The 20,669-nt window shown below is 45.1% G+C and overlaps 1 protein-coding gene across 6 annotated transcripts in view; it reads right to left on the reverse strand.

Moving 5' to 3' along the window:
* Nucleotides 1-20,669, reverse strand: part of MYO9B (myosin IXB) — a 255,193-nt gene that overhangs the window by 123,275 nt on the left and 111,249 nt on the right. For 5 of the 6 annotated variants that reach the window (XM_075314952.1, XM_075314924.1, XM_075314943.1 and 2 more), the window contains exons 4-14: nt 19,628-19,690; nt 19,385-19,484; nt 17,386-17,486; nt 16,618-16,747; nt 16,255-16,344; nt 15,798-15,914; nt 12,153-12,287; nt 11,746-11,867; nt 11,474-11,615; nt 10,054-10,249; nt 7,249-7,324 (exon numbers count right to left, since the gene is read on the reverse strand). In XM_075314952.1, the coding sequence (XP_075171067.1) occupies nt 7,249-7,324; nt 10,054-10,249; nt 11,474-11,615; nt 11,746-11,867; nt 12,153-12,287; nt 15,798-15,914; nt 16,255-16,344; nt 16,618-16,747; nt 17,386-17,486; nt 19,385-19,484; nt 19,628-19,690 (1,272 nt within the window). Of the gene's footprint in view, nt 1-504; nt 595-7,248; nt 7,325-10,053; nt 10,250-11,473; nt 11,616-11,745; nt 11,868-12,152; nt 12,288-15,797; nt 15,915-16,254; nt 16,345-16,617; nt 16,748-17,385; nt 17,487-19,384; nt 19,485-19,627; nt 19,691-20,669 lie in introns of all 6 variants that reach the window. The other variant, XM_075314933.1, reaches the window with a different exon arrangement.

Genomic DNA, 20,669 nt, shown 5'->3' on the forward strand with positions numbered 1-20,669 from the left:
TGGGTACAGTTCATGCAGTGTGACATTGTTAAAATTACCTGTATTCTTTCATGCACCTCACATTCCCCAAAGAAGTCTTATCACCATAAAGGCCATCTTTTAGGTGCTCTAATGGCACTATCAGGATATGTGAACACAATGTCTTTTAGACGCCAGGGCACCCACCGAGTTTTGCTGTAAGAAATCACTTCAGGACATGCCACGACTTTTGTCCTGAAGAGTCTTTCTGTCGCTGTTTTTTTAACAAGGTATTGAGCAACTTCCAAGCAGCTGCCACCTGAGGAATGGTCAAGTCACTTCATATGGCTATTCCAGGCTTTCACAGCCTTAAGTGGTTAAAAGAAGCTAAAAACACACTGAACATATGCATTGCAATTCAAAATGCCTTGCAGTGCATATGTCCATTATTTTTACTGCCTTTTATTGATTAACTTGAGGTCCGGTATGCTTCAAGACTCCTTTGGGGGACACACAAAATAACGGTGCATCAACACCACCACTTACTTCTTATTTTCATATACACTTATGAAGTCTTCAAATACATCGATATCATAATCCAAGGCGCAATCAAAGGAGAAATCGAGGAGAGAGCAGCTGAAGTGGAGTACAGGTGATCCCCAGTAAGATGTGGAACAATAGATTTGGATGCACTACACCTACTTTGAGGCAAGATGGCCTCGAATCGTGTGATGGAAGAGATTTTATCGCTTTACCTGGAGAACACAGCCAGGACCAATCCTTGCCTTTACAAATCAAATGTAGAATTCACAGTTTGTGCTTACATACATATACTTCTTCCTGCTATTCTAGAAGACCTGCATGTCTCTTCAGAACGGCACAGAAAGAAACAGTATGTAGCGGGAAGGTCACAAAAAAGGTGTTTTCTCTGCAGGAACCCACTTTAGTTGTCAATTCCAAAACACAGGATGTGACACAAAACTTTTCCCTTAAACACTTATTTTAGAAACAAATTATTTACCTATAAATGGTTTCTGCAGGGTAACACTAGTTTAAAAGGCTGTGGCACCACGGCAAATTTGGCTACAACACACACACCACAAGGCCAAAGATCACGCTATGCCTCAATTACAATCACACCATAATGTAAGTAAATTGCAAGTCGCAAAAGAAAAGAAGGGAATTTTGTTTACTTACCGTAAATTCCTTTTCTTCTAGCTCCAATTGGGAGACCCAGACAATTGGGTGTATAGCTACTGCCTCCGGAGGCCACACAAAGTATTACACTAAAAAGTGTAAGGCCCCTCCCCTTCTGGCTATACACCCCCCCGTGGGATCACGGGCTCCTCAGTTTTAGTGCAAAAGCAAGAAGGAGGAAAGCCAATACTGTTTTGAAGACAAATTCAATCCGAGGAACAACATCGGAGAACTGAACTCTTCAACATGAACAACATGTGCACCCGAAAAAACAAAATCCCTAAGAAAACAGGGCGGGTGCTGGGTCTCCCAATTGGAGCTAGAAGAAAAGGAATTTACGGTAAGTAAACAAAATTCCCTTCTTCTTTGTCGCTCCTAATTGGGAGACCCAGACAATTGGGACGTCCAAAAGCAGTCCCTGGGTGGGTAAAAGAATACCTCGTGATAGGGCCGTCAAACAGCCCTTTCCTACAGGTGGGCCACCGCCGCCTGAAGGACTTGTCTACCTAGGCTGGCATCCGCCGAAGCGTAGGTATGCACCTGATAATGCTTGGTAAAAGTGTGCAGACTCGACCAGGTAGCCGCCTGGCACACCTGCTGAGCCGTAGCCTGGTGCCGTAATGCCCAGGACGCACCCACGGCTCTGGTAGAATGGGCCTTCAGTCCTGATGGAATCGGAAGCCCAGCAGAACGGTAGGTGTGAAGAATTGGTTCCTTGATCCACCGCGCCAGGGTGGATTTGGAAGCTTGCGACCCCTTACGCTGACCAGCGACAAGGATAAAGAGTGCATCCGAGCGGCGCAGGGGCGCCGTGCGGGAAATGTAGATCCTGAGTGCTCTCACCAGATCCAATAAATGCAAACCTTTTTCAAATTGGTGAACTGGATGCGGACACAAAGACGGTAAAGTGATATCCTGGTTGAGATGAAAGGAGGATACCACCTTAGGAAGAAATTCTGGAATTGGACGCAGAACTACCTTGTCCTGGTGAAATACTAGGAAGGGAGATCTGCATAATAACGCCGCCAGCTCGGACACTCTCCGAAGAGACGTGACCGCCACTAGAAAGGCCACTTTCTGTGAAAGACGAGAAAGGGAAACATCCTTCAAAGGCTCGAAAGGCGGCTTCTGGAGAGCAATTAGGACCTTGTTCAGATCCCAGGGCTCCAACGGCCGCTTGTAAGGGGGGACGATATGACAAACCCCTTGCAGGAACGTGCGTACCTGAGAAAGTCGCGCTAGGCGCTTCTGAAAAAATACGGATAGCGCGGAGACTTGACCTTTAAGGGAGCCGAGCGACAAACCTTTTTCCAACCCAGACTGCAGGAAGGAAAGAAAAATAGGCAATGCAAATGGCCAGGGAGAAACTCCCTGAGCAGAGCACCAAGATAAGAATATCTTCCACGTCCTGTGGTAGATCTTGGCGGAGGATGGTTTCCTAGCCTGTCTCATGGTGGCAACCACTTCATGAGATAAACCTGAGGCCGCTAGGATCCAGGACTCAATGGCCACACGGTCAGGTTCAGGGCCGCAGAATTCAGATGGAAAAACGGCCCTTGAGACAGCAAGTCTGGACGGTCTGGCAGAGCCCACGGTTGGCCTACCGTGAGGTGCCACAGATCCGGGTACCACGACCTCCTTGGCCAGTCTGGAGCGACGAGGATGGCGCGGCGGCAGTCGGCCCTGATCTTGCGCAGCACCCTGGGCAACAACGCCAGAGGTGGGAACACATAAGGTAGCCTGAACTGCGACCAATCCTGAACTAGGGCGTCTGCCGCCAGAGCTCGGTAATCGTGGGATCGCGCCATGAAAACCGGGACCTTGTTGTTGTGCCGTGACGCCATCAGGTCGACGTCCGGCATCCCCCAGCGGCGACAGATCTCCTGAAACACGTCCGGGTGAAGGGACCATTCCCCTGCGTCCATGCCCTGGCGACTGAGAAAGTCTGCTTCCCAGTTTTCCACGCCTGGTATGTGAACTGCGGATATGGTGGATGCCGTGTCTTCCACCCACGTCAGAATCCGCCGGACTTCCTGGAAGGCCTGCCGACTGCGTGTTCCCCCTTGGTGGTTGATGTATGCCACCGCTGTGGAGTTGTCCGACTGAATTCGGATCTGCTTGCCTGCTAGCCACTGCTGGAAGGCTTGTAGGGCAAGATAGACTGCTCTGATTTCCAGAACATTGATTTGAAGGGTGGACTCTTTCCGAGTCCACGTACCGTGAGCCCTGTGGTGGAGAAACACTGCTCCCCACCCTGACAGGCTCGCGTCTGTCGTGACCACCGCCCAGGATGGGGGTAGGAACGACTTTCCTTTCGACAATGAGGTGGGAAGAAGCCACCACCGGAGAGAGTCCTTGGCTGTCTGAGAGAGGGAGACATCCCTGTCGAGGGATGTCGACTTCCCGTCCCATTGGCGGAGAATGTCCCATTGAAGTGGACGCAGATGAAACTGCGCGAAAGGAACTGCTTCCATTGCTGCTACCATCTTCCCTAGGAAGTGCATGAGGCGCCTCAAGGGGTGCGACTGGCCCTGAAGGAGAGATTGCACCCCTGTCTGTAGTGAACACTGTTTGTCCAGTGGAAGTTTCACTATCGCTGAGAGAGTATGAAACTCCATGCCAAGATATGTTAGTGATTGGGTCGGGGTTAGATTTGACTTTGAAAAGTTGATAATCCACCCGAAACCCTGGAGAGTCTTCAGTGCCACGTTCAGGCTGTGCTGGCATGCCTCTTGAGAGGGTGCCTTGATAAGTAGATCGTCCAAATACGGAATCACAGAGTGACCTTGCGAGTGCAGGACTGCCACTACTGCTGCCATAACCTTGGTAAAGACCCGAGGGGCTGTCGCCAGCCCGAAAGGTAGAGCTACGAACTGCAGGTGTTCGCTTCCTACAACGAAGCGTAGAAAACGCTGATGCTCTGGCGCAATCGGCACGTGGAGATAAGCATCCTTGATGTCTATTGATGCTAGGAAATCTCCTTGAGACATTGAGGCGATGACGGAGCGGAGGGATTCCATCCGGAACCGCCTGGTTTTCACGTGTTTGTTGAGCAGCTTTAGATCCAGGACGGGACGGAACGACCCGTCCTTCTTTGGCACCACAAACAAATTGGAGTAAAAACCGCGACCTCGTTCCTGAAGAGGAACGGGAGTCACCACTCCTTCCGCCTTTAGGGCGGACACCGCTTGCAGAAGAGCATCTGCTCGGTCGGGAGGTGGAGAAGTTCTGAAGAAGCGAGTTGGAGGACGAGAACTGAACTCTATCCTGTACCCGTGAGACAGAATGTCTCTCACCCAACGGTCTTTGACCTGTGACAGCCAAATGTCGCCAAAGCGGGAGAGCCTGCCACCGACCGAGGATGCGGAGAGAGGAGGCTGAAAGTCATGAGGAAGCCGTCTTGGTAACGGTTCTTCCGGCTGTCTTTTTTGGTCGTGATTGAGTCCGCCAAGAATCTGAGCCCCTCTGATCCTTTTGAGTCCTTTTGGACGAGGAGAATTGGGACCTGCCTGAGCCTCGAAAAGACCGAAAACCAGACTGTCCCCTCCTCTGTTGGGGTTTGTTTTGTCTGGGTTGAGGTAAGGATGAATCCTTACCCTTGGAGTGTTTAATGATTTCATCCAAACGCTCACCAAACAGTCGGTCACGAGAAAAAGGCAAACTGGTTAAGCACTTCTTGGAAGCAGAATCTGCCTTCCATTCTCTCAACCACAAGGCTCTACGTAAAACCACGGAGTTGGCAGACGCCACTGCCGTACGGCTCGTAGAGTCTAGGACAGCATTAATCGCGTAAGACGCGAATGCAGACATTTGAGAGGTCAAGGGCGCCACCTGCGGAGCAGATGTACGTGTGACCGTGTCGACCTGTGTAAGCCCAGCTGAAATAGCTTGGAGTGCCCATACGGCTGCGAATGCTGGCGCCAACGACGCTCCAATAGCTTCATAGATGGATTTCAACCAGAGCTCCATCTGTCTGTCAGTGGCATCTTTAAGTGCCGCCCCATCTTCCACTGCAACTAAGGATCTAGCTGCAAGCCTGGAGATTGGAGGGTCCACCTTGGGACACTGGGTCCAGCCCTTGACCACGTCAGGGGGAAAAGGATATCGTGTATCTTTAAGCCGTTTGGAGAAACGCTTATCTGGATAAGCGTGGTGTTTCTGGATAGCGTCTCTAAAGTCAGAGTGGTCCAGAAAAGTGCTCAATTTACGCTTGGGATACCTGAAATGGAATTTCTCCTGCTGTGAGGCTGACTCCTCCGCAGGAGGAGCTGGTGGAGAAATATCTAACATTCTATTGATGGACGCTATAAGATCATTCACTATGGCGTCACCATCAGGTGTATCCAGATTGAGAACGGTCCCAGGATCAGAATCCTGATCAGCCACATCCGCCTCATCACACAGAGAGTCGTCCAGCTGGGACCCTGACCAGTGTGATGAAGTTGAGGGCCGCTCATAGCGAGCCCGCTTAGGCCGTCTGGGACTGTCGTCCGAGTCAGAGTCGTCACCCTGGGGTGCATGCGACACCTCCTGAGCTCGGGAGTGTTCCAGCTGAGGGGGACCAGGGAGCAATGATTCAACAGTGCCCATGGTCTGAGTTACTGGTCTAGACTGCAATGTTTCAAGAATTTTAGACATAGTCATAGACAATCTGTCAGCAAAAACTGCAAACTCCGTCCCTGTCACCTGGACAGCATTCACAGGTGGTTCTCCCTGGGTCACCTCTAGCAGCGGCCCCGGCTGAGCAAGTGCCACAGGGGCCGAGCACTGCACACAATGGGGGTCAGTGGAACCTGCCGGTAGAGCAGCCCCACATGCGGTACAAGCAGCATATAAAGTCTGTGCCTTGGCACGTTTGCTTTTTGCGGACGACATGCTGTTGTCTGCCTTGAGTAACCTAGGAGGGTATATAGCAGAGAGTCACCAGCGACCGTACAGTGTAATGTATAGCATGCAAGCTGCCGGCGTCCTGTGAGGAGGGGCGGACCGTGGGCGTGCCACAAACAAAGTGCAGGAAACTGGCGTCCCACTGTGCCCAGTGTGAGGGCTGGAGTATGTAAAGCAGACTCCAGCCCTCAGCGCTGATGGTCTGTACAGCGTCCCGCCCTCCCCCTGACTGGCAGGTCTGGGGGCGGGAACGAAACGAACTAGGCCGCAAAAGCCGGGGACTGTAGTAATAAGCGCGGCCGTCATACATGCACGGCTAGCGCGGAAGTCCCCGGCGCACCACAAGTCCCAGCCGCGTCGCAGTGAAAACTGACCCCAGCGGCCGGCGCGGCCGTTCGTACTAAGTCTACTCACTCAGCAGCGCTGTAGTGAGGAATGGCACAAGCGCAGCAGCGCTGATGTCCCCGGCGCACTAACACGCCCAGCATGCTGCGGTGTGCGCGCGGTATGCCCGGGGACACAGAGTACCTTAACGAAGCAGGGCCCTGTCCCTGACGATACTCAGCTCCATATCCAGCCGATTCTCCGGGGGCTGTGGAAGGAGCACGGTCTCAGTGCCTGGAGACCGGTAAAGTCCCACTTCACCCAGAGCCCTAAAGGGGATGGGGAAGGAATCAGCATGTGGGCTCCAGCCTCCGTACCCGCAATGGGTACCTCAACCTTAACAAACACCGCCGACAGAAAGTGGGGTGAGAAGGGAGCATGCTGGGGGCCCTAGTATGGGCCCTCTTTTCTTCCATCCGACATAGTCAGCAGCTGCTGCTGACTAAACAGTGGAGCTATGCGTGGATGTCTGACCTCCTTCGCACAAAGCATAAAACTGAGGAGCCCGTGATCCCACGGGGGGGTGTATAGCCAGAAGGGGAGGGGCCTTACACTTTTTAGTGTAATACTTTGTGTGGCCTCCGGAGGCAGTAGCTATACACCCCAATTGTCTGGGTCTCCCAATTAGGAGCGACAAAGAAAAAGTCAATCTTTTAGATTTGTTACGGCTTTATTGTAGGTCGCGACCGCTTTTACTAACATTACACTGATGATACAGCATAAGCTTTGGCCACACGAGGCGTGTCGTCAGCAAAGTCGCTGTGCAGCCCTAGTCTGATATGCATTGTATAACAGGTTTTGATACTATATGTGGCTACTTACCGATACACTTTCTCAGGTGAGGTATTTGACTTCTGCAGCTCCCCCAAAGGGATTCGCTGGCCTTTCCGGACTACTCCTAAAATAAATAGAACAAGGTTTGGCAGTTTTCACAATTTTGGTCAGTATTTTACATCAGTATTTGTAAAAAAAAAAAATCCTCTAATGAAAATATTTGCACCTCTTTCATACTCCCACTTCAAGATTTAAGTTTCAGTAAGGGTGCAAAAGACTAACCGCAACATTGTATATGAATGAGGCCTTGGGTAGTAGACTCTTGCAGATTCTTTTATGGCTTGGGATGCAAATAGTGTAATTTTGTATAGATTTTAAAAATGTATGAACGCATCACTAAGCAGGAAGTGCAGAAGTAGCCTTCCTTACACTAACACACAAGAAAGATATGATAGAGGAAGTTGCCTCTTAAAGGGAACCTGTCAGGTCAAAAAAGCGTTATAACCTACAAGCAGGAGCATGTGTGAGCTAGTAACCCCTTATTACCTGCGTTGTAATAATGTGTAATATGAAAGTAATAAAATAACGTTGTATTACTTACATATTCCCTATGTGAATGACCAGGTCTCTAGCCCCATGGGCATTGCATCGCCCTGTGGGCGTTTGAATGCTTTCCATGGTATCACGCCCCTGTGGGTGTGACACCATGGATTTACATGAGCGTCGTCACCGTCAGCTCCTTCAGAATCCTGCGCGTGCGCACTTACCATTTTCACCATCTTCTCATCCTGGTGTTTAATTGCTGGGTTCAGACGCGCACTGCGCATGACCGGAACCGCAGATGTCTTCTGAGCATCTGAAGCTGAGAAGTAAACACCAGGATGAGGTGGCGGCGAGAATGGTAAGAGCGCACGCGCAGGATTCTTAAGGAGCAGACGTGACGTCGCTCATGTAAATCCATGATATCATGGTGAGATACCATGGAAAGCATGCAAACACCCACAGGGCGATGCGATGCCCATGGGGCTAGAGACCTATGCTATTTACACAGGGAACATGTAAGTAATAAAACGCATTTTATTACTTTCATATTACACAATATAACAACACAGGGATGGGTAGGAAGGGGTTACTAGATCACACAGGCTCCTTCTTGTAGGTTATAACGCTTTTTTGACCTTACAGGTTCCTTTTAAAGGGTTATTTACACAATATCAATCACAGCTCAACGGATCAGAATATTAAAATAAATATAGATGTCAAATCCATTTAATTTCCAAAAGGTGCTCAGTGATCTGGATATCTCCCCCTAAAAACCTACATGTCACAGGCTTTTGTCTACCTGGTTACCCATGGATAAGTTTTCATGACAGGTTGCACATGCTCAGTAGATTCTGGCTATTCTTCCATAAAGGAGATCCTGTTCTTACTGTTTAGTGAAATGGGGCACGCACCGCACTCAGCACACAGGGGTGATATAGGCCCTGTGCGTCTGCTGCTGTCAAAGGTGGAACAGCGGTCTTCCATAACAACTACTCTGCTCGGCTGAGTAATAGAAGCAAACCAAGAGAAAAAATACCAGACAAACTATCCAGGCATTTCCTCATTACAGCATAAATATTTATGTCCATATCTGTTATAATGGACGCCTTTAATCTATACATTCAACTTGGCATTTATGCTGTATGGAAACGCAATGGTCTTTGTTGCCCATAGCAACTAGAGCTTTTTAAAAGCCCTTTGGTATAACGAAATCTGCCTAGTGATTGGTTGCTTTGGAGTCAGGAGAGGACACATTGGAGGAAGCACATACAGTATTGGAGAATCAGAGACCTTTCTATAGAGTGGTAAAGAAAGACAAGAATTACATTGATGGCTATATTAGACCATGTCTCCTATCAGATATGCCCCGTTGGCCTCACAGAGCAGCTGGTGGAGTAGCCTATAGCTAATGCTATCTGTACATGAGGGAGAACAGAATGCATGAAGAAGCAAAGGATTGTGGGAAATGTAGTTTACAGTGGTCACAGTCAGCACTGAAGGACCGCCCACTTCACCCCGAGGAGTGAGACACACAATTATGGAGGAACGGGAGACAAATATGTAAGATATTAACTAATGAGTATCTCAGATCATGGCTGGGAAACTTTAACAAAATAATAAGGCTGCAGGGAGGCTGGAAAAAAATTATGAGATAATCCCTTTAACACAACAAAATCCATCGAATTTGTATAGTTAGGTATGGAGTTACACTTTTCTGCATCAGAATATCAGTCTTTGTGTTAGCTTTGTCACTTTTATAAACCCCAAACCCATAAGACTAACATGGGCCAAACCCACGGATATCGATGGTCCTGCCGACAGTGTGTATGGGGATCCTGCAGGGGGAAAATAAGGATCCGGCATGTGCAATTTCTAAGTGCTGGTGTTTTTCATCTCCCTGATGTAAGCCTCCGGCAGCGTCTCTCTCAGAGGATACAGGCGTGCATGAAGGAGTCGCCAGAGATAGCGGTCTGACAAATAATGGTTCAGCCAATTGTTTAGCTAACAAGTGTATGGTAGCATACGAAGTGCTACTTCTGTACCTATTGTGTGCATTTAATGCCAGTGCTCAACAGGGCAAACAATGGCATTTACATAATGTTACACAACTACATTTATTTTTCAAGATCAGTGTTCAGTGTTCTACAAGGTTTTTCCCTTTCCCGAAATCTAACAAAAGTTTCTCTAAATATACCAATTAACTTAAGTGCAAAAAAATTATGAGTACATGTGTGCTGTAAATGCTAAAACTGCAACGTAGCACACTATCAGTAAAGTGCTAGTATATTGCAGGAAATGAGCGCAGCGTACCTGCTGTCTTTTCTGCACGTTGCCTTGCAGCTTCGTTCAGTACAGCCATCGATCTAATCGCTGCCCGCAGCACAGCCCATCGGAAGACAGACACTGGATCCATACCAATGAGTTCACGAATGTACGCACTGTCACTGCTCCGTAGGAGCGCCACAATATCCGGCCTCATGTAATCTGTATTTTTTTCTCGAAAATCCTGCAAGCAAGAACAATATTCTTTCAATATACACAATGTTTGTAAGCCGTAAATATAACTAGCACAATGTAGTTATATTAATAATCTATATACCGTATTTTTCATTTTATTATAAGACGCACCCCAAATTTAGAGATAAAAAAAAATAAAAATGGGGTCCGTCTTATACTCCAGTGTTGTCTTACCGAAGGGGGGCAGCAGTGGTGGTGAAGTGGGGTCACAGGAGGCAGAGATTGTGCTAGCAGCCACGGCAGGTCCATGGTGGCAGCGGCGGTCAGTGTCGGCAGCAGCGGCGGGTCAGTGGTGGCAGCAGCAACGTGTCAGTGATGGAGCAGGCCGGTGAGTGTCCCAGTCTGTCCGCTGTCTCGGTTCAAACAATGGCGCCTGGAGCGGCGCATGCGCAGATGGAGCTCTTGTCCAAGAGCTCCATCTGTGCACGCACCGACTTCCAGAAGCCATCATTTGAAACTGGGACCGCGGACACACTGAGACACCTGCTTGCACAGCCACCGTAGTCCGCACAGCCGCCCACGCAGAGTGGCAGCCAGTAGGCCCGCCCACCCGCACAAAGAGGCAGCCGGCCTCCAGGACAGAGAGGCAGTTGGCAACGACAGGCACCCGGCTGCCTGCACGCAGCCACAGGCACCGGGCTGCCCGAACGCACCCGGTCGGCGCACAGACAGCCCCCCCCCCCCCCCAGTAAGCTATATTCAGATTTTAAGACGCATCCCTCATTTTCCTCCCAAATTTTTGGGAGGATGAGTGCGTTTTATAATCTGAAAAATACGGTATGTCTTAAAGGGTTCTTCTGGCTTGAGAAAAGTTTATTCCGTTGGCTTAGAATGGTTTATAAAAGAAATTGTGCTATACTTAACCTCCCCAGATCCAGCACTGTGTCACCACCATTGCCTTAATCTCTGTCGTCTGGCTGCAGTGGCGGTCACATCGATAGCACTGCAGGCAATCACTGAGCTCAGCGGCTGTTGGTGAGATGGCATAAGCCACCCATTGATTGAGCTTAGTGATTGGATACAGCAACATAACATCCCCACTGCAGCCAAGCCGGGAAGACAACACTGGACCTACAGAGGGTAAGTAAAACGCAATTTGTTTTTTTAAACCTAATTGAGACTGATGGATAAAGTTTCTGAAACTGAACAACCCCTTTAAGTGTGAATACTTCATTTATAAATCACACTTACTTGTGATATGCAGTACACATACCTTGATTTGGTACTTCACTTTGCCCGCAAAGTGGCGAATTATGAATGCAGGCTCCATAACCGGTGTGCCAACAAAAAACTTATTGTCCTCATGCTGTTGTTTGAACTTGGCCAACAAAGTCCAGGAAGTTGCATGGGGAAAACTTAAACAAGAAAAAGAAAAAAGAAAAAAAAAAAAAACAACCCAATTATTGTGAAGCTTTTATTACTCCATTACAATTTATGCAAGATACAAAGGTTTCCTTTGTTCCACAAGGGTCAAACGATACATACTTGCTTTCCTCATCCAACAAGTAGAAAAGGCCAGTTGGCTTCTTGCTGATCAAATGGATACAGCCCACATTATCCGTGTAGTCTATGTTGTGCCAACTAATTCCTTCACCTTTATATTCTTCCTGCAATACAATCAAATAATTTACTTTTCCAGCACACTATAGAACTGGGATTATGGTTAGTAAAAAAAAAAAAAAAACCCAAAACATAAAACTTCAATCCTTGCAATTAGTATTTCTAGAACACAGGATGTATCCAAAGACAGTAGGTGAAGGGGAGGAAGGGTGGGGGAGGTTTATCTTATTATTGCTGGCCTAATTCTTTTTTCATAATATCGAAAATAATCCAGTAAGAGATTACCCATGCAAGAAATAATGGGGAAAATATACTGCCTTTGTGTCGCTCACCTGTTCTAGCTTGAAGATGTGTTGATTGAAGTAATACTGGAGCTGTTCATTGGCATAGTTAATGCAAAATTGTTCAAAGCTATTGGTTTCAAAGTCCTCAAACCCAAAGATGTCAAGAACTCCAATGGAAAGACACTGAAAAAAACCCCAAATCATATATAGGATTACAATATTGACTATATGAACATATAAATGAGACAGAAGAAAAAAACACGGTAACCAAAAAGTATAAAATCCTAGAGACAATTTCATGGTATAGCTAATAATAATAATTATTGCGATAACGCTGGTGCATATTAAGTAAAAAAAGGAGAAAAAAAAGTACATGGAGTACAAATAAAAATTTATAAGGCGTTTTTTGAAAAGTGTCTAGAAAAACAGTTGCAAAAATACGTCACATTTAGTAACTGCGTAAAATATTGGTATAAATGTAAGCTGTCCCTGAGGAGGCATAAAAAGGGTATTTACATCTACAAGATCATATCCCAGTATGTAGTAGGCGTAATAATAATAATATTAGCAAATATCTCCAATTAAAAATGTAGTGTAGTTCTTCTGGTTCATATATCGCTTACATTATGTGAAGGGCATTGCAGGGCCTGAGGTATCCATTGTTACGACCACGAGCAACTAACTGTTACTGCACGAGGTAAGCGTCATAAGAACTACAGCACAATTCTAATTGGAGGTATACGCAAATATTATTATTATTACACCTACTACATATTAGGATATGATCTGGAGAGATGGGAAGAACAATTTAAAGTGCACCGATCACCAAGATTTTACTATATAATCTAAAGCCAGTGCTATACTGACATTATCATGTTCCTCCCCCTGTGTTTTCTTTATGCTAAATTATACATTATGCATGTATGTATGCATTATACATTATACATTATGCTATACATTATAGAAGCGTTTTACTAATGGTTTTGGCTAAATCAAAGTAGCTAGAAGGACCTTGCTGATGTCATACCCATGTGACCAGAAGGGGCAAGGCCTCAGCCAACTGAAAAATAATGTTGCTTCCTGGTATCGGCTATGTTGGCTGAGGCCCCGTCTCTAATGGTCACATGGATATGATATCAGAAAGGTCCTTCTAGCCACAACCATTAGTAAAATGCTTCTATAATAGAATTAGCAGAAATAAAAGATGGGGGAGGAACAACAGGCAGCTATCCTCTGATCAGTAACTGCTGAAAATCAAAAAGCTGCTCATTTTACAAACTTTACTTGCTTGTCTTTCAAAAACTATGCATCCTAGCTGACAACTAAAGGTGTGTATAGAATTGCATGATAGTGCCAGTATAGCACTGACTTTAGGTTATATAGGAAAATCCTGGTGATTGGTGTGCTGTAAGGAAAAAAGAAGTGTCTGGTCTAAATATATCATCCCCAGAAGAAGGCGTACACTGAAACGTGCATGTAGAAACCGTGTCTGCGCTCTTATTCACATGAGGTATATACTGCCATTTATTTCATGTTTATTACTGTTTTTGCTGGGATTCTCCTTACTTCTCTCTGACAGTGACGGCAGTTTCTGCACTGCTGTTACTTATAGACCACCTCTGGTTGTGATTTTTCTATACTGTCACTGTCAGAGTTTTGGATTGATGAGAATCCTAGCACCAATTATTATCTTATGTTGCAGTTCTCTTGATATAATCCTTTGGCGCCACCTGCTGACCACTGTTTGTATTATCTTTATATGCTATATTTTAAAAAGTTTCAATAAAGATTTATACTTTTTTAATAAATTGCTTGCTGTTGTACAGAATTATTTTCGTTCTTATACATCATGCCTCGTACACCATTCTATTCATTTTATTGAAGCAGAAGACATTTTCACCTTATCATATATATATATATATATCATGCTTGTTACACCATTCTATTCATTTTATTGAAGCAGAAGACATTTTCACCTTATCATATATATATCATGCCTCGTACACCATTCTATTCATTTTATTGAAGCAGAAGACATTTTCACCTTATCATATATATATCATTCCTCGTACACCATTCTATTCATTTTATTGAAGCAGAAGACATTTTCACCTGACCATATATTGATTCATCCTCCTACTGAGGAGTCTCCAACACTATATTTGCTTTGGAATGCACCAACATGATTACTCATATAGCCAACATATTAAATACATACAACAAAAAGAAAATAACTAACGCCTATGAAATGCCCATGGCTGTCTACATGAAAAACAAATGCAGACAAAAAAATGTTGGTGGTGTCTGTAATAATCCGAATCCGGTTCTCCCCCACCCATGGAGCAGTTTGAACACAAAGACGTGATCTGATTTGTCCACAGACCTAGTAGAAATGTGTTTCTCTGCACCAGTGTATTTGCATGAGACTCATGAGACTTTAATTAACTATTCTAGAAGTTGGCTTCTGCCCTTGCCAGTCTGTGCCATCACACACAAACCCTATCATTAAGGAGTCTGAAATACAGCGGCTCGGCCCAATATCCTGTAGGCGGGACAAAGCAAAGAGAAAATCGATGCTAGAATGCTGCATGGAATCATAGAGGTTAAACAGAACTTTAAATAGAGAGAATCAATCTAATATATAAAGATGTGTGTGTGTGTGTGTGTGTGTGTGTGTGTGTGTGTGTGTGTGTGTTCGCTAAAGAAATCTGCACCATTGCATTTACACTTACGAAATTGTGCTTAGCCTTCTCATTTGGCTCAGGGAACGTCATAGACTATGTTTTGAGTTACATTAAAGACAATGACTATTATAGACTCCTGTTATGGACAGAGATAGACAGACACAGACACACACACACACACACACACACACACACACACACCCCGAGAGACACACACACACCCACAGAGAGAGACACACACACACACACACACAGACCAAAAGAGAGACACACACCAAAAGAGACACACACCAAAAGAGAGAGAGCGAGAGACACACACCAAAAGAAAGACAGACACACCAAAACACAGACGCACAGAAAGAGACGCACGCACAGAAAGAGAGGTATGCGTACACATACATACATACATACATACAAAGTATGTTTGGATGTTTGAGGTAATATATTGGCTGTTTTGAAAGTTACCCTGGATATTTATCAGGTGGCCTATAGCAACCAATCACAGGTATGCTTCTATTTTGTTACAGGTCAAGGAGCTCTGATTGCTATAGTCAATGAAGCACATTTTTAGTATAAGGCAGCTTATTTGTAAGTTAATATAATTTCAGTGGTGAGAGTGAGACTGGGAGAGAGGGAGAGTGGGAGAAAGACAGAGGAAGATTTGGAGAGAGGGAGATTTGGAGGGTGGGGGAGAGAGAGAGTGGGGGGAGAGGGAGAGTGGGGGGAGAGGGAGAGTGGGGGGGAGAGGGAGAGTGGGGGGAGAGGGAGAGTGGGGGGAGAGGGAGAGTGGGGGGAGAGGGAGAGTGGGGGGAGAGGGAGAGTGGGGGAGAGAGACTTAATTACTATCCTGGGCAATGCCGGGTTCTACAGCTAGTACAGGCTAAAACAGATTTACAGCTAAAAAAGGTGCCACAAACAGAACAACAGTCCAAAAAAACTAAAATGTAAGGAAAACATGACAAAAATGTATGAAAGATGAATAAACAAAAAGCAGAAATTCTTTGCTCACATTGACAGATTCTTCCACATCCTTTTTATTGAGCAGTGCGTGGTTGATTCTGAGAACTATCCAGTCAAACAATGCACTGTATAGAGACTTTGCCATCGAGTCACGAGCGGTTACAGCCTGCAATAGAGCGACAAAGTCAATTCACCAGCAAGAATTCCTTCCTAAATGGAAACCGTAATTAATATATGAAAAAAAAAAAGATTTATGGCCAGTTTAAATAAAAATCAGGAGTAAAAAATAGTAATAAAAAGCAGTTGAAATGTATATTCTCATCCACATAGAATACCAGATTCTGTTACTCTACTGTAGACAGTTGTGTAAAACAACAATGGCTCCACTCGCCCCTTTCAGGCCGGATTATACATTTGGAGATGAAGGCTTTTGACTTGGTGCACATATCACTCATTCTTTTTATTGCCTAAAGTTCAGAAAGAATTCTTCCAATGTTGTCACTCACCTCATTGATGCTATATGGCAAAATCAGCTTTTCATTTACAGTAACAGTCTTTCTCTTGGTTAGTGCTTCCACCAGCATCTCTCTCTTAACCTGAGAGGGTAAAAGAGGTCATAAAGAATGAGACAAAAACAGAATGTAGACATTATTTGGGGCCAAATTAATGAATCAAATTACAAACCATAAAACCAGGTCTATAAAGACAAATAAAAGGAAGTCTGTGTTTTCTATCAAATAAAGAAAACAAATACTATTTTAGAGAAAAAATACCGGAAAATCTGCTCCCATGAATGAGAAGTTCTGCCCATTGTTAATGGCAAACACAGGAAATGTTGCTCAGATTAGTATACACCGCGTATTCTGTACCTGAAGCAGCTGCGATAAGGTCTCCAGCACCTCGGGCGGACCTACATCAAGACCTTCATCCCTTCCAGATGCCTTTTTCTTGTAGGCGACATTGCCCAGATACAGAATAGCTGATAAAACGGAAAATATCCTAGAAGAGGAATATACAATAAATATAGTCATGCGGCAGACCGTCCCATAGGGAGAGTCCAACACGCATTGATAGAGTAATCCATGGCAGAGATCTGAGGCCAACCCTTGAATTTTGTTGTGGAGTACAAGTTTGAACTGTGCGGGTCCATGCATTTTTGAGAATTAAACCGCATGTGACAACCTATGGCAGATTCCATGCAAAATGCACAGGTAAGGACCGTTTCACACATCCGGCTTCTCGCCAGATTGGCGGATCCGGCACACTCCAGTACAGTGTGATACAGAACAATGGCAGCGCGACAAGCTCCGGTCACATGCTGTCATGTGACCGGAGCATGTGACCCGGAAGCTGCCACTGTACTGTATCACACTGTACTGGAGTGCGCTGGATCCGCCAATCTAGCCCTAAACCACCACTATACAAAACAAGTCAGCTGTTGAAGTGGTTTTCAGATGCGAACCTGAACAATCAGCCTCTGTGTGAGAAGAAACCCTGATTTACCACTGAAAATAAAGGAAGGTGGCTTGAGGATAGTTTCCATGTGGATATCAACTCGAGATATGTAACCTACCCTAAGTACAAAGTACACTGAGCTTCTGGCATGACATATATTCAAAAAAGCCTGAAATGCTTACTGTTTCTTTGTGGCTGGGAGGAATCCAACCATTTCCATGGCTTGCTTCAAGCGTTCAAAATCATGCCGGAGATCCTCTCCCTCCTCAATCTTGAAGTTATTCTATAAATAAAATGGAATGCAACATAGCGATGACAAAATTATAGTCTGCATTCACTTATGTGAGAAATGAAATCTCTGGAGCAAGCTCCGACAAAGAATGGAGTAGAGGTGCCCATGTTTAAGGTTGGTAGGAACCCAATTGGTCCCACCGAACATTCAATGGATAGGAGATCATTTTACATCTCAGTTCAAACCCTATAAAAGCAAATTTAGAGATGTGTGTAAAATAAAGCAGAGGGAAATAGTGGAGAATAAGGAGTGATAAAAGCGAAGAAGCAGAAGAGAAGTAATTATTAAACGGATTGCTCTGGCTTACAAGAACCATTTGAAGTTCCCTTTTAGAAAATTCTGCATTAGTAGAGGGGAATCACTGGACCTGGACCTTCCTCATCTATTAGCCAAAATAAAACCCCCAAAACACAAAGGATATCGCTCAATTTGGATGATCTAGCCAGGTTCAGACTATTAAAGGGGTTGTCCACTTCTCGGGCAACCCCTTCTGATTCCACACATTTACCCCAGGTAAAATAAAAAAGCCTATGCTCACCTCTTGTGACGGCTCTGTTCCATCGCGGTCTCTACCCGTGTTCCTGGGGCTCACGTGAGGTTGTGATGTTACACAAGCCCCGCGTAAATCACCGCAGATGTCTCTCCTGGCCTTCAGACGCATGAGTAATCAACAGGAAGTGAATGGCAGCCGCAGCGTCACTTCCTGTTGATTAACTTATTTGTCCAAAGGTGGGGGAGAGAAGTCAGTGGTGGTTATATGCGTGGTCGTGAGCCCCAGAAACATGAGTATAGACACTGCAGGAACAGGGTCGGAACGTGAGAAGAGTATAGGCTTTTTTCTATTTTACCTGGGAGAAATGTGTGGAATCAGAAGGGGTTGCCCGAGTATTGGACAACGCCTTCAAGGACTCATTCAGATGTCAGTGATTTTTTTTTAAAGAATTCTATTATAGCTGCATGTAGTGATCTCTCCAGCATACACCTTGATATCCTCTGCACCTTTGTGCAGTAAACCCCAATCTTGATACACATTCAACAGATATCTATATCTGGAACACTTCACTCCTCAACCTGTATTATTATAACCTTTACTATGGTCCTTTGTATTTTTGTGTGAGATTTTAAGTCTTTTGTGTATAATAAAGATCTTTGATATTTTACCAAAAATTGGACATTCTTTGGAGTTTCTTTATACTCTAACAGATCATATAGGTCCTTAGTTTCACTATATTGTTCTCATGTTTAACTAATTATAGTGTTGGGACAGACCTTGAACTTTTTGATAATGAGGGTGATCCTATATGTCCTATCTTGTTTCTTAATTTTTTAGTGTGTGGTGATTAGCAGCATCTGAGGAGGGTGAAAGCACATTTCGCAAGAAAAGATTCTGAAGAAGCGACCAGTTGCATTACAATTAGAGATTTCACATATTTAATGGGAATCTGTCACCAGGTTTTGCTCCCCCACCTAAAAGCAGCATAATGTAGAGGCAGAGACCCTGATTCCAGCAATGTGTCACTTACTGAGATGTTTGTGGTCATTTTGATAAAATCAATGTTTTCTCTGCTGCATATCTAGCAGTTATACAGAGCTCATGAATATGCTGGACTACCTGGCAGCAGGCCAAGTAGTCCTCTAATGATAGTTTACTGCTGATTAATCAGTCATTTTATCAAGTCTACACTAAACAGCTAAGTGGCACACCGAAGGAATCAGGATCTCTGCCCCTATGTTATGCTGTTCTCAGATTAGGTGGCAAAAACCTGGTGACAGACACCCCAAACGTTCTCCTCCACAATCTATCCTGAATACGGCAGCCAAAGTCATAATTTTAAATAATCTTATAACTTTGTATCAAACATTAGGGTAAATAAATATTAATACTTTACCTGATTGAGGTAAAAATAGTCTTCCGGCTGCTTGAGCTGGAAAGCTTTTCTCTCCTCCTCTGAAGCCCCAAGGAGCATGTAATAGAAAACATGGTAATTCCTGTCAACACAAAATGTAGATGCAAATGAGTTGACAGAAGACATTGAGAGACATAGAAGAGGTAGAGGTTTCATGGACACAAATGACAGCACTGGGACCTCGAAAAATGGAAGAGACAAAGCACCATCAGCTGAAGGCCTCACCTTTCATTCTTTTCCTGAGAAACAAGCCGAGATTTTTCAAGGAGGTATTTTTCCACCACAGCCCTGAAAAAAATAAAATAAAAGAGATTTTTTTTTTTTTAATATTAAGAGCTGACACAATCTATGGCTCATAAAAGATGTATAAATATCTAGCAATTAAAAAAAAACACAAAACCCCCCAAAATATAAATATACCGACAATCAGTCCCACAGTATTCTCAACATTAAAGGGAACCTGTCACCAGATTTGGTCACTATAAGCTGCGGCCACCACTAGTGGGCTCTTATACACAGCATTCTAACATGCTGTATATAAGAGCCCAGGCTGCTGTGTAGAATGTAAAACTCACTTTATAATACTCACCTGGGGGTCAGTGCGGTGCAGACTGGTTGGATGGGTGTCTGTTCTCCAGGACCGGCGCCTTCTCTGTCGGCCATCTCAGTCCTCCTTCTGAAGTCAGCATACATGATGCGTCGTACATCAAGCGCGGCGGCATTGAGGTCCTGCTAAGGCGCAATACAATACTTTCATCTGCCCTGCTATGGGCAGATCAAAGTGCGCCTGCGTGGGTCTTCAATGGCAGCGAGGGTGTATGACATAGGGCGTGTCATGCAAGCCGGCTTCAGAAGAAGGAGGGCAAAGATGGTCGAAAGAGGAGGTGCCGGTCCTGGAGAACAGAGACACCCATCCAACCAGTCTGCACCGTATCGCCCCTTAGGTGAGTATTATAAAGTGATTTTTACATTCTACACAGCGGCCTGGGCTCTTATATACAGCATGTTAGAATGCTGTATATAAGAGCCCACTGGTGGTGGCTGCAGCTTATAGGCCCCAAATCTGGTGTCAGGTTCCCTTTAAAAGCTTGCTCACACATTGCGTTTTTTCAAGGGTTAAAAAAACAAAAAAATGGTGCAGATTACAGTACCAGCAAAATTAAAGGGGTTGTTCAGGACTTTAACACTGATGGCCTATGCTCTGCCTAGATCATCAATGTATGATTGATGGGGGTGCAAATATCTGTCAACCCCGCCAATCACCTGT

The sequence above is a fragment of the Anomaloglossus baeobatrachus genome, chromosome 1 (genome assembly GCF_048569485.1).
Source record: "Anomaloglossus baeobatrachus isolate aAnoBae1 chromosome 1, aAnoBae1.hap1, whole genome shotgun sequence".
Classification (NCBI taxonomy): Eukaryota; Metazoa; Chordata; class Amphibia; order Anura; family Aromobatidae; genus Anomaloglossus; species Anomaloglossus baeobatrachus.